Source organism: Anabrus simplex, chromosome 10 (assembly GCF_040414725.1).
Source record: "Anabrus simplex isolate iqAnaSimp1 chromosome 10, ASM4041472v1, whole genome shotgun sequence".
Classification (NCBI taxonomy): Eukaryota; Metazoa; Arthropoda; class Insecta; order Orthoptera; family Tettigoniidae; genus Anabrus; species Anabrus simplex.
This window is the reverse complement of record NC_090274.1, coordinates 54,823,839-54,838,153: the sequence shown is the minus strand read 5'-3', so window position 1 is coordinate 54,838,153 and position 14,315 is coordinate 54,823,839. Positions and strand designations below refer to the sequence as shown.

Below are 14,315 nucleotides of genomic sequence, written 5' to 3'. Positions count from 1 at the left end.
CTGAGTTGCAAGTGTGGAGACAGTACAAACAACCAGTCCTCAAGAAAAAAGAATTAGCTATCTATGCTTAAAAATCCCACAGCCCGACAGGGAATGGAATTCAGGCCCCCTTGCACCGAGACTAGTACGTTATCACTCAGCCAAGGATATGATTATGAATGCTCATTTAAGGCACGGAACATCAAGCTTATTGACCCAAACATGTGAAGGTCTACCTCGATTGCTAGAGATGAAACCAACTCACAAAGCACACTCAGGCGAGGCCATTTCACTCGGCATTTGAGAGCTAAGGAGCCTGATGCTGCCCCGTGTCTGCCCAGAATTGATCCCCACTATTCTCTGCTGCTGTGGCAATATAGGAACGTATGAGCTGAGTTGCTAACTTTGCCTTATCAGTCAATATTACAAACTATTTGAATAAATTAAATTGTGTTTATCGGTGGTGTGTCGGACAGAAACTTTTATTGTTTGAAAAATAGATACAGGAAAAAGATTATGACAAATTCTCATGTTGACTTGTCCAACTGAAACTCTGATAAGTGTGAAGCCCGTAAACAATTCGACAATCAGTTTTAAAATATCACAGAAATGATGTCCAAATTAAACATTTTTATTATACCTTTTCCTGTACATTTTGGGCAGGCTCCAGTCAAATTTTAAAGAAAACTGACAAGTCTTAAACGTTACACGATTTTGAAAGATAAGTATTACAATATTCCAGGCAACCTTCTTGCTTATTGTAAGAGTTTGGAACAAAAGTTTCTGCGTATCCAAGCAATGGTATGCAAATTAGTTGCTATGTTTGGCTCTACACAACGTTGCAAACACATTCTCAGTATTGAACCTTGGCCAAGTTTAATGAGTAAAAATAGGTCGTATCTATCTGATGTTATGTTGGAACAGTGTTATGCATTCACCATGCTCAAATCATTCTCCCCGACATAACTATGTCGATGGAGTCAAAGAAATATCAGGTGTTGTCCTAAATCCAGGAAGAAGAGGACTTTTTTTTCAAAAGGATGATTTTTGTAATTCTCGAATTCTTTGTCTCATAAAATGTGCTGTCCATACATGTTATACTCCCATAGCACATGTGTCTGCCGATTCTTTCTCACTGGATATTTCTCTCCTTCAGGGCTAGGATAGCTCCTCTCAGCCCTGATAATAATAATAATAATGTTACTGATTTTTACGTACCATTACCTACTTTTATGGTTTTCAGAGATGCCGACGTGCCAGAATTTTGTCCCGTAGGAATTCTTTCACGTGCAAGTAAATTTACCAACATGAGACTGACATCCGAGCCCTTCAAATACCACCGGACCGAGCTAGGATGAAACCTGCCAAGTTGGGCTCAGAAAGCCAGCACCCTAACCGTCTGAGGCACACAGCCTAGCCCTCAGCCCTGAGAGCCTGAGGCTGCCCTCTTGGAATGGTCTGACTTCAATAATCCCATGATAGTCCTGAGTGACATGACAATGAGTGGTTTCTAAATAAATGAACATATAAAAGACCAAAATAAAAATGTAAACGTACACTCTTTCCTCTATTCTTCACTCTCAGTTTTTTGGATGAAATGAAGTCAAACAATTTTCCATATTCATCCTTCTCGATGCTACTGAAAGTGTGCACAACTCCAGACTTGGTCTCCACTTCAAAATCAAAGGACCTGTGAATAAACAAGCAACATCATGACACAAAGGCAAGTTGAAATTAGACAACCGTAATAATAATCATAATTAGAGGTGTCGATGCAATCAATTAATTGAACCAATTAACCGATTAATCTAAAAATACAATCAATGTGCTTTAGCCAATAAATTGAACCGATTAAAATTGTAGTGTGGTTTGAGGAATTCATTTTATTTTTTATTAATTAATAAAACAACTATTTGATTACTTTTTGAAAAATAAAATCAATAATAATTGGTTCAAAGAAGTTCAGGATGATTTGGAAGAATTGGGTATAACTCGGCAACAAATCAAAGACAGAAAAGAGAAGAGGATTTTGAAGAACAAAAGCATAAGTCTCAAACTAAAAACAGTTGAATGGAAACAATATATTATATCGCACACACAAAGGGCTTCCAGGTCGGAGAGGATGAGAAAGTTCTGGGAGAAGAAAAAGAAGAAATTAACTCAAATGTATTGATTTAAGTGCTCCAATGTGGGGGTAAAATATGTAAATAATAAATAAATAATAAAACATCCCCCATGAGGAGGTCGTCATAAGGACAAAGTATATCAACTATAAAATAATTATGCCTTCCAAGTCATTGGTGAATTTGCTAGAATTCACCTGATAGGAAAAACAATCACAAGGCTCAGAAATAAATTTGGAACATAGCATGATGAACAGCTTGTCCGATGTTGCATAGATGATTGCGGAGTATGGTTATCGAACCTCACATTGCGGCAATAGCGATATTGTGAAGTCGTGTCCGGTTGAGACCAAGAGACTCGTGGCACAAAACTTGTGTACTGTATTGGTATTTGTCATTTGGTGTGCAAGCCTCAGTTATTGTAGGCGTATGGTTGACTGGTCATTAAAGTAAGCTGATGATCTACCCTTCAGAAAGGTAAAAGCAATCATACCTCCTTAACTGCTTTCTAGTAATACTAGGCTTATGACCAATGCTTTTATAAACTATTGGAAAGGAAATACCTGTCAGGCTATTGTAGCATATTGCGAACGTTTATAAAACACAGTCTGGCGGCATAATGGACAGAAGTGGAGAAGGTACTTGAAGAGCCTGTCAGTAAGGAAGTTCCAGGTAATTTGCAAAAGGACAGATACCAATTGCTGAAAAGACACTGTACAAAGTGTGACAACTTAATCCTCAGTTCGTGAATGGTTATTATTCAGAATTCGCATTCAGGGTGGCGTGCACCATCTTAGAGTACATTACTCCGGAAGTAGCGTCTACTAAAGAAGTCCATACTACAAAAGTAAACTACTACCGTAGTTATTTACTCCAGAAGCAACGTTGGAGAGCTGAAGTACAATTTACTCTTCTAGTTACTACTAAAGAAGTAGCGTTTGTTACTCGTGGAGTGGTGTTCTGTTTGTGGCTCTTCTTTAAAGAAATCTAAATGAATAAGGTTATGTGCAATAGGAAACGGGGGAAAACGCACGCAAAAGAGAAAAATGCTTGTTAGTAGAGATAATGAAGATTTATGTGAAGGATATAGAGCGTAAGAAACTCGACGTAAAGATGCTGGATAAAAAAATAAGTGCATGGAAAGCCATGACAGAATAATTCAATGCTTCGAGTAACGGAAAACGCAGTGAAGAACAACTTAAATTTCTGTGGAAGGACTTAAAAGCGAAGGCTAAGAAGCAGAAAGCCATGGACATGCGGGAAAAAATTATAACTGGTGGTGGTCCACAGACAACGCGCGTTGATGTTGTATCCAAAATAATTATTGAAATAATACCCCAAGTATTCAATGGTATTAATTCCGTTTATGACGATGCAATAGCAGCTTATCACATGGAAGACAACAACAATAATAATCCTACACACGGAGCTGATGACACGCTGATGATCTGTATAATGATAATGAAGTAGGCCCAAGTCTAGACATTCCGGTGGATTATGATGTTGAAATTACTATTGTTGATACTGCTGGAAGTCCGAAAGTTGGTAAGTGTAAAATTAACTCTTATTCGATAAGAAAATATTGTTGAAATTGTTTATAAACCTCGTAAGGGTGTGTGCTGAAATTCTTATGGCTATACTATGGTAAAGACAAATATTTTGTTGAATTACAAATCTTGGAAGTACTGAGAAAATTAGAAAAGCCCTTGCAGACAGGACAATGAGATATACAAGCGGCATGTATCGGAAATGGCAGATGCAAGATTGAAGTTTCTAACAATGAGCAACTGTTTTCACCCTATATCAGTTACAAGTTTTGTCAGTAATTTTGTATGAAATATGTTTATTTACAGTTTAAACATTGTTATCCTTTTATTTAGTTCACATTTTATTTAGTTTAATTTAGAGTAAAGATTTCTCGTAATAGTGTCTTTATTTTTTCAAGGGAACATGGAAGAATGCACTAACTGGTTTTCACATTCATGAAAAGTAATCATTTATAAAAGATCGCCGAATGGCATTTCCTGCTATATTTTCTTCGTGATTCACAAATTGAATGTTTTTGTTGTTATTGAACAAGTCTCTTTCTTCATACATATCACCTACATCCAGAGCGAAATAGTGGAGGACTGCCGTAGCTACTATTGCATTACCGCATGCTGTAGGCGCAAAGCACATTTCCTTCTCAAGTATTTGGAATTTTTTTTAATTTCCCCCCCCCCCCCCACTCCACAAGTGCGTTCCACAACATTGCAGGTTTCTGCATGAGCAGTGTTGTACCGCTGTTCAGCGTGTGTATTTGGTTGTAGGAGTGGTGTCATGAGGAATTTAGTACAACATTCCATTATATAAACCATGCTCAAAGTTCACAGCAACAGCAGTATTGTCCCATATTCGTGCATCATGCGTAGAACCAGGCCATCGCAAACAATATTCATGATCTTCATACTTGCATCACAAATAACTTGTGTGTTCGCGGATGCGAACTGCGTCGCACATGTGGATTTGGCCCTGTTTTACAGCAGGATGCCCTTCCTGACGTCAACCCTATATGGAGGGATGTAATCACTATTGTGTGTTTCTGTGGCGGTTGGTAGTGTAGTATGTTGTCTGAATGTGAAGAGGAGTGTGTTGGGATGGACACAAACACGCAGTCCCCGAGCCAGATGAATTAATAAGAAGCGATTAAAATCCCCGACCCAGCCGGGAATCGAACCCGGGACTCTCTGAACCGAAGGCCAGTACGCTGACCAATCAGCCGACGTGTCGGACTACGTGTTCCTATCTCTCCTTTTAAAACTGAAAAATTGATCATGATGATTTAGACTTCCTAAACAGAATGATGAAGTAAGAGCGTCCTAACTATGGAATTAAAAATGACATAAGAGAATATAATACATTTGAAAAATGTACCTACAGCCATCAAACATGTTAGAGAGCACATCTACACCATAACTAGAGCTAGGAGTTTTAGGTACAAACTTCTGCTTAAAAAGGTGAAAATTTCAAATGTAAATATTCATACAAAGATCACCAAAAACAATTTTGCATCATATAAAAGGACACAAAATTTACTCATATCCCGTATTAAAAATCTGCCTAAAACAAGTCGAACAACACAATGTTATTAAAATCACGTGTCCAGAAAACTGTCAAAACGGATAACATTTGAGGATTTCAATGTTTTTTTCAGTGAGGCTGCATCTACGGTCACTAAGTAAATACTTATAGATAGAAAAGGAATATTCAACGTCAACAGACACAAGTGGTGCATATTTTGTTTGCAGTCTATATTAAATGACTTTGTTGCAACATCCATAACAGCAGGGTTTTTGGCTAAGCTCTGTTCTATAGATCACTGAATGTTAAGAAAACAGTATTGCTCTTATGACAGCAGAGTTGCCACACTGAATGGCTCTACTCAACACCATCATGGGAAAACGGTGGCAGCACATAAATTTGCGAAATTCAGTATTTAAGGTCAAGATAAAAAGCGGAAGAAACTAGGCTCAAAATTATTTTATGCATTTAATTGCATTTAATACATTTCTCCAGGTAATGCGGGCTACCACTGTGCTGTCATATTGCTCACAAAAACAACAGTAAAAATTAAATGCAGTCGTGATAAAAAGTGGTAAAATTAAAATGCGCTTAAGAAAGAACAGGTAAATAACAAAACCAAGCACAAATAAAACACACGGCAATTCTTTTTATCAGTACAAGTTATGCCATGACGTATCGCTGCACACCATAATACCAAAATCTTCAGTAACAATTTCTGCACAGTATCATATGAAATAATAGAACACACACAAATTCTATGCAATATACAACAAACTCTCATTCAACACAAGATAAGTATCAGTATGCACTGATTTAAAGCTTAAAAGCATACACGCAACAAATAAGTACTCTAGATGACTTCACTACAGAAGTGAGCTGCAGCGGTTCGCAGTGAGGGACTACACAATGCTTGTACCAGAGCAACCCAGAAGGAAGAAAATGAAGGAAGGCAACAAAGCGATGGCTTTTCCTGCCTTTGTTCTTCTTCCCTGCGAATGTATTTATGAAAATGAAAATTTTATGTAGTTAGTTTAATAACTCATGGGCAAAAATGCCTCCTCCGTTTTATCTGTCTTTCATAATACATTACAAAGTACAGTATAATGTCCCTTAATCACGAGGAATTATGGGTGTCTCAGAGATGTGTGTGTTCACTCCTTGTAGGTCCATAATCATAATACTGTTTTCTTAACGTGAAATGAGCTATAGTATGTGCTTTGCAATACCATCCAGTGCTTCCTTCACATCCATCAGAACAGCTCATTTAAGAAATTTCATATAGCCTCCTTATTCTTCGCAGGTTTTGTCCTAGCTGTAAACTGCATAACATGATTATGTAGGTGTTTTTGTGGGGTTTTTTTGGTGTCAATTGTTATTGATATATCATAAACATTGCACCTCAGAACTGACCCGTCGCTCCGAATACCATCAGCACTATGTTTAGCACTATCACATTTTCTCAGCATTCATTTTCTGCTTCTGCATACTTGATACTGATACTATAGTAATAGCAATAGGACAATGGCAGACACCACACGAAGTCAAAGCGTATTCTGAACCGTCACCTAAATAATACTAACAATGCAGGGCGATAAGCAACTGACGAAAGGTGGCAAGCATTCCTTGCTCGTCGGATGCTTAGAAGAAACGGACATGGAAGAATTGGTACCGATGAACATCTGAAGAAGTTATCACCAATCAACAATCACCAGTTCGCGGACTTAAGCTCCCAATTAGTGCAGTTTAGGGAGCCTAAGATTCTAGTGACGAATTGAAGGAACTACATAGAAATAAGATTTACAGACGAAATGTTCGGCTTTTCTTGTTTAATTTTTTAGGAATAAAAGGTGGTAAAGGAGCCAAAAAAAGTATTAAACAAGTGGAAAAAAGTGCTGACGTTATGAAAAGTTGCAAAAAGGTGCTAGCATTGAGAAAAGGTGCAAAAAAGGGCAACTAAAACAGAGTTAGGGGTGTTCAGTTCATGTTTTCTTTGCAAGACAAGCTAATTTGGGTATTTTAATAGCCAAAAAGAATTTAGGTGCAGCAACTAAAATTCCTAGCTCTAACCATAAATGATCTGGCATGGAACTTACCTCGTTCCTCCTCCACTTCGAGCAAAGTTCACACTTACAATCTCCTCAAAACGGATATGGACGGGTGGTTTGTGGATGTAGATAAACCCTCGTTCCAAAGGATAGAGATACCCAGCAGCAGCCTTGTACGAGCAACTAATGGCTGGAGTTCCACTGTGTCTGTGAACAAGAACAAAATATACATTGTTACCTTTCACGTAATCTGTAATAGGAAGTGAAATAAGAAATGTAAACATAAACAACATTTATCTTAATATACATCACTGCTATCCCACATATTGTCATGTACTGTATGTAAATGATGATCTGTGCAAGACAACTACAGGAGAAGTGCAGAGAACAACAAAAGCATCTGCTACGATCTGGAGCAGACCTTAGATACAGTAACCAGAGAAGTAATGTGGACGGTTTTAACCCTTAGCACTCACGCGGCAGGCATGCCCAACAACAAGAATATCCCGCATAGAACAATTTCCTTCCCTATATAACTCCTTTGTTGGGTTACGCACACACGAATTACAGGTACAGTAAGCTACTGCCATCTTTCAACGACCATTTGAAGCCATGTGGAGTTATATTTTCTTTAAAATCAGGCTTTGTGGGCATTCTTTAAAGATCATGTGAGTTTGTAAACAGACGTTGCTTAGCAACATGGCATTGTTCGAGCAGCATGAGAAGGAAATAGCCAGACTTTTAAATGAAAGTGACGTTGATTTCAGTGATGGTGAGAGTGATTTTCAATTAAGTGGTGAGGGAGATATTGCGGAACTAGACTGTGTTGGCGAGTTGAGTGATGAAGATCCCAATAATGAGAAAAGTATGCTAAATGGCAGTGCTGGTACCTCTACTAATTAATGGCTGGAGGGAATACCGTGACATAGACTCGAACTTCGAAAGAATCCCATTTACAGGTATGTCAGGTTATAAGCCACAGTAGGGGACTAAATCTAAGAGCGAATTACTCATGACTGATGAGTTATTGTCGGAAATTGTGCGCAACACTAATCGGTGTACCAGTGTAAAAGTTCAAAAGGTTAAGCCCCGGTGTACCAATGTAAACGTTCAAAAGGTTACACCCCTCAGACGTGAGAATATCTGGAGGTCGTGGATAGATGTTACTCTTCCTGAATTCAAAGCATTTTTAGGTGCAATCTTACATATGGCAATGAACAGTAAGCCTGAATTACAATGTGAGTATTTTTCTGCAGTACTTGTAGAAAAAAGCCTGGATTACATCTTGGCGAGTGCTTTGAGAATTTCCACACAATGCACAATTACAGATAAAAAGTGACTGAGATATATTCAGGCTTAAAAATGCTGAACATTTCACCTTAATATTGTATTATACTTGTATTATATTTATTTTGTGTTTGCTTTATTTGATTTTTATAAATACGCTGTCCATATGTTTTTGCTGTCCCTTATCCCTCTGCAAGCAGATTCTTAAATGGAGCTGGAGAGGCAGGAGTGTTCAGAAGAAAAGGAGGCCTAAATGTTAAAACAGTCTGGCTGTCCTGAACACTCTGCTGGACTGATATGAGTACTCCATGATATGTGTGGAAAAGTGCTGTTCCAGAATGAGACATCAGAAGAATTCCTCATCCCTAAAGGGTTTAAACAAGGTTGTGTACTTGCAGCAACTCTCTCTCTCCTGTCCCTGACAGCCATGCTGTACAAAACATCCTCTATGAACAACACAGGTGTAGAAATTAAGTATATACAGTAGAAGTCCGTTATAGTGAGAATTCATAACAGCGAAAAATTTACTCGCTATAACGGATTGTCGTTATATCCGATTTTTGTATAAAAGTCGGAAAACTCGCCATGCACTTTAAAATTGGTATGAAACGGCAATCGGTTTGTTCAAAACTTGTGTTTCCGCAGATGATATCCACACTACGGCTTACGTGTTTGGTATTTTTCGTAATCCGATACTAGGTGAAAGTGTATGTTTAATTTATTTCTGAAAAAAAAAAAAAATAGCGTATTTTTCCGAATCCAAGATGAACCCCACTTTTCCCTTCAAAAAATTTAAATCAGGCTCAAAAAGAAGTGTGTAAAATTATATGAATGCCTTGTTGTACAGTAGGCCTACACATTTTTAGACTATTTTTAAATGTCGAACATTGACTTTCGCCACGCCGTATTTCTTTTTTTGCAGCTGAACAATTATTCTTTATTTCCGCATGTTTAAGGACCATTAACTTAACATTGGCATCATAATACCGAAGAGAACTCGTTGAAAATTTTCCGGCAATACCTATTCCATGCGTCTCTACAATACGATCCATAAGGAAATTATTCTTGCTGTCTATAAAACTGTTACTTTTGCGCAGCGTCAGATATGACCGGCTACCGCTACACGCATGTCTCGCTTGTCGGGTTCGGCCAAATTCAACGGCTAGCGATGTATAGGCCTAATCGCGAACGTTGAAAGTCAACGAACGAGTTTATTGCGCCACGGTATGGCCATTCCGCCCTTGCCTTTTTCGTGCACATACCTCACAATTTCACCTTCGACTTCTTTAAGGCGTCCTTGTTGCGGACCACCGAATGAATTTTTTGTGCAGTACGCATTTTTTTAGCTCTTTGTCTTCACGCTAACGCCAAATATTGGCTTTAGTTAGGCCTATGCCGTATTTTCTTGTGGCTGTACAATTATTCTACATTTCCGAGTGTTTAATAAACATTAACTTAAAATTGGCATCATAATATCGACTAGAACCCGTTGAAAATTTGCCGGCAGTACCTTTTCCACGTATCTTTACAATAAGACTATCCATCACGAAAATATTCCTGCTGTGTATAAATCTTAATTTTACTAAGCGTCAAGTACAATAGACACGTTATGACTCTGCCACTGAGTAGCCATGGCTTTTCTAAGAATTCGAAGGGTCGCATGTTTTGATGCCATTCTGCAGATTTGAGAAGCACACAGGCACTGCACAACCGGTTGTCGCGGCCAGCGATGTGTAGTAAACAGGCGGTCGTTTATTGTCAATGAGTTCTGTGTGCGTGTGAAAAGCAGCAGCGTGGTTACCGCGGTAGTTGCTAGTGGTATCCAATTAACTTACTGTTAGGCCGCGAAAGCAACAACCCTTGAGTTTTCGCATGAGATTCTGAGAAAAAAAGTATTGGATTCGGAAAAATACGGTATCACTCCAGAGATTTATGTGGCAAACACCTCAGCTTTCTTCTTCAAACAACGTCACTTAACATAACCGTATAAGTAGCCTATCATAAAAACATATTTGAAATGCATGTAGAGAAATAACCTCCTCGCGAAAAATTTACATGTAAATAGCCATAACTAGACGCGAGAAGATATGAAATATCCTCTGAAATCAGTGATGTACTCGGTCATATCTTGAGGTGTATCACATTCTTACTTAATTTCCGTATATAACATTAAAATTGAGATATCGTTTATTTCAGTCTCTATTTTGAACGAGTTAATAACTGCTATCAGCCACGTTATTTACACATTTATTACGAAAACATGTTATACTCTTTCATTTCGAGTTTTCTTTAGAGAAAAGCAGTCGATGGGTATTACTAATCAACTCCAACATCGCCTTTGAATGTCAACGAGAGAACTCGCAAATACACAAAGTGAAAAAACTATACCGTATCGAATTTTGTTGCAAACGTTTCAGTTTTCTTATTCAAACAGCGTCACGTATCCTAACTTAACCGTACCATACGTATGATGAAAACACACTGCAAGCGCCAGTAGAGAAATTATAACTTTCTCGCTTTAAATTTTCATAATAGCCTTTCCGTAATTTAACCAGATGCGACAAAATATAAACTAACCTCTGAAATCAATTAAGCAGTCTGCCATATCTCGACATGTATCCCATTCTTAAGTGCAGTATTTAGCCTCAAAATTAAGCGGTCGTTTAGCCAGCCTTAATTTTTAACGAGTTAACAACCGTTATCGGACACATTTACGCATTCATTACGAAAATATGTTCTCTTTCATTTCGAATTTTCTTTACGGAACAGCTATCGGCGGGTATTACTAATCGACTCTGACATCGCCTTCGAATGTCGACGAGAGAAATCGCTAGTGCACATAGTGAGGAAACAATGTTGAACGTAATCGATCGCATGCAATATCATCGCTGGGGTGCATAAATATCGGTAACGGAACATGCACGCACGCTTAATCGCTCGTAATAACGGAAGCACCAGTGATAGGGTTCTCGCTGTAACCGAAGGACGATACACAGTTTAATATAGGAATTTTGAAGGGACAGAAAAAAGTCATCGCTATAACGGAATTCTCGTTATATGCCGTACTCGCTATAGCGGACTTCTACTGTATTTGATGGAGGACTATTTAATAAAACTAGACTCAAATCAGAAAGGCTTACAAGTCTCACCCGTTTGACCGAACTGCAACTGTCAGTATGGCATATGCATGATTCGGTCTAACCATCAACATTCCAAAACCCAAGGTACTCGCACAGGCAGCTCTTGACACTGCCTTTCCAAATTTCAATTTTTCTATCTCCAACACGCCTCTGAACAAGTTGGTCACTTCCTCTATCTAGAAGTATTCTTTCAACCAATTGCTCATTGGAGAAGGATGTGGAGAACAGAATTTGTGCTGCCCATGTAGATTTGGACATCTCACACATCCACTCCTCCTGAATAAAGATTGAAGAATATACACCAACTGATGGTGTATCAAATAGTTGTCATGTCCACCTTGCTCTATGGATGTGACGTGATGTCGAGACAGCAGAACGCTTCCATCAAAAGCAGTTCAGATCCATTATGAACATAAAATGGGATGACTACATATCGAGCACAACAGTTCTTGAGAGGGCAAAGGCAAATGATATAGAGGTAGTAACCATTGGTGATCATCAACTCAAGATAGATTTGGCATGATGTGTATGAGGGATGGCAGACTTCGACAAACAAGCATTACTTTGTCAATTTTATATATTTTTCATCTAAACAGTGTTATGTGGCTGAAGATGTTGATAATATACGAAACATGTACCACTTTTGACCATTAAAAATTGCCTTAAGCAATCATTGTATCGACTAGGTGGAAAATAAATAAATACTTAATTGTGAATTTAATTGTAAACCCTATATAGTGAACTTAGTACAGGTAGGAGACCTAGTGATGACCCTCTAAACCCTGTGTAAAAACCTTGAGCAGCACAAACATTTATCCCAATACTTGGTGTGCCATTGCAGAAAATCGTACTTGTTGGCGTACAAGCTTTCAGCTGCTGTTGCACAATCTGAACATAAACGACAAAGACAGTAAGAAGAGAAACTTCAGAAACAAACTACATCAGACCCAGCCACGTTCTCCACCGTCCATTAAGTGCAATCAATGTTGTCGCATGTTTCATGCCAGGATTGGTCTGCTAAGCCATCAAAGACATCTGCATAGAGAATGCAGATAATGAAAGATTAGCAAGAGAGAAATGAATACTCAGATACAATTATCTGTTGCTGCTGCTGATGATTATTTACAGGATGGTCTGTAGTCACCATATATCCAAATAATCCATACAGGAGGAATAAGAAATAGCACAGCTAGTGACATTTAGTATGTTTTAACATCAAAACAAACATACTACAAAGAATCAAGTGTCATTTATGCATGCAATCTTAAAATTACTGATATAAGGAGCTTTTCTGCTAAGAACATCTTGATTGCAAACGTCTGGGTCCCTCGAAGACCATAAACTGGGCAGACAATATGAGAAAGGTACAAGGCTCCAAAAGAGATTTCAGAAGTCACTTCTACAAAATTAAATTATAGTACAACCTCAAGACATTTCTCCAGGGGACAACAAAAATGAACGTGTTAAGCGAGAAAACGTACTACTGAATATATGAATAAAAGCTATCCAACAGGGATATGGAAACATCAGATACGTTTTTTCCGACACGAGTGCATTTTACGTCGTTTATCCGTGGGTACAATGAAAACTATATCTACCATTTCTCAAGATGAGAGGAAAGTATTAAAAGGTGTGAAAAACACAAGAGAACAAATATGAAAACCTTTTCTGCTGGGGCTTATAAAAAAACAAGTTCACTGAACTGTGTGAAAAACACCAAACAACAAATATGAAAACATATGCACGGGGGCCAATAAAAATATCCAAGTATTATTTCTAAAGCAAATGTTAATAGAAGCCTTTTATTTCGGACCAGTGGGTTATAAAACATTTCTGGTCACACTTTTAGACAATGAATTGGATGTTATAATCGGCCACGTGCGACAAATTGACTTTGGCCACCCTTTTGAAAACTTCGACTAGGTCGAATCGATCGAGTCGAAACTCGAAGGTGTGTGTTCAACCAACCAAGACCAACTACTAAACCTGTAATGTAATTGTGGTTGGTCTTGGTTTAACATTTGCAACCTCTGTGTGCTTTAAGATGCGGATGCCAGTCCACTTTCTGAAAGATTTTAATGTTGTGTTGTTCTTCATTTTGAAACACCCATCTTTGGGGTACGTCAGATCAATCACTTCTTAGATGCTTGTGCTCTTTTCTACTCCCAATAGTTCTTCATTCTAACTGATCTCCTCCTCCTTTCCTCCTCTGATATCTGAATCGTTTTTCTGGTGTTGTTCTTAACTTGGAACCTCTTAGTTTTGTCTTTGGTCACGGTTTTGGCTGTACCATTCTTTAACCACTTGACGTACTTTGACGGACCTCTCCGTCCTGACTCTCGACTGCACTCCGGTACAAAGACGGATCTCTCTGTCCACGCGTAGTGTTTTATTTCCGGACCCGCTCCAAGCCAGTTTCCTTTGTGAAAGGATTTGATATTAGTAAGGTAACCTCTTGACAGATGGAATCACTGTTTTATTCCATTGATGTATTCGATAAACACGTCTGTGCAGTTATTTCGCGGAAAGAATAACCAGTATCTCAGCAACCTCATCATAAGCAAAATCTTGGCTGCCTCCATGTTGAGTGACAAAGCGATTATATAGGAATTTTTAGAAGAGAATGACACTGATATAGAAATAAGCGACGAAGAATTTAGTGGATATGGAAAGTAGTG

The 14,315-nt window shown here is 38.3% G+C and overlaps 1 protein-coding gene across 1 annotated transcript in view; it reads right to left on the bottom strand.

Annotated features, from left to right (window-relative positions):
* The window catches only part of LOC136881744 (FACT complex subunit Ssrp1), a 93,631-nt gene that overhangs the window by 37,694 nt on the left and 41,622 nt on the right, over window positions 1-14,315 (bottom strand). The window contains exons 9-10 of the mRNA XM_067154174.2: window positions 7,259-7,417; window positions 1,537-1,669 (exon numbers count right to left, since the gene is read on the bottom strand). Coding sequence (XP_067010275.1) covers window positions 1,537-1,669; window positions 7,259-7,417 — 292 coding nt within the window. The remainder of the gene's footprint in view (window positions 1-1,536; window positions 1,670-7,258; window positions 7,418-14,315) is intronic.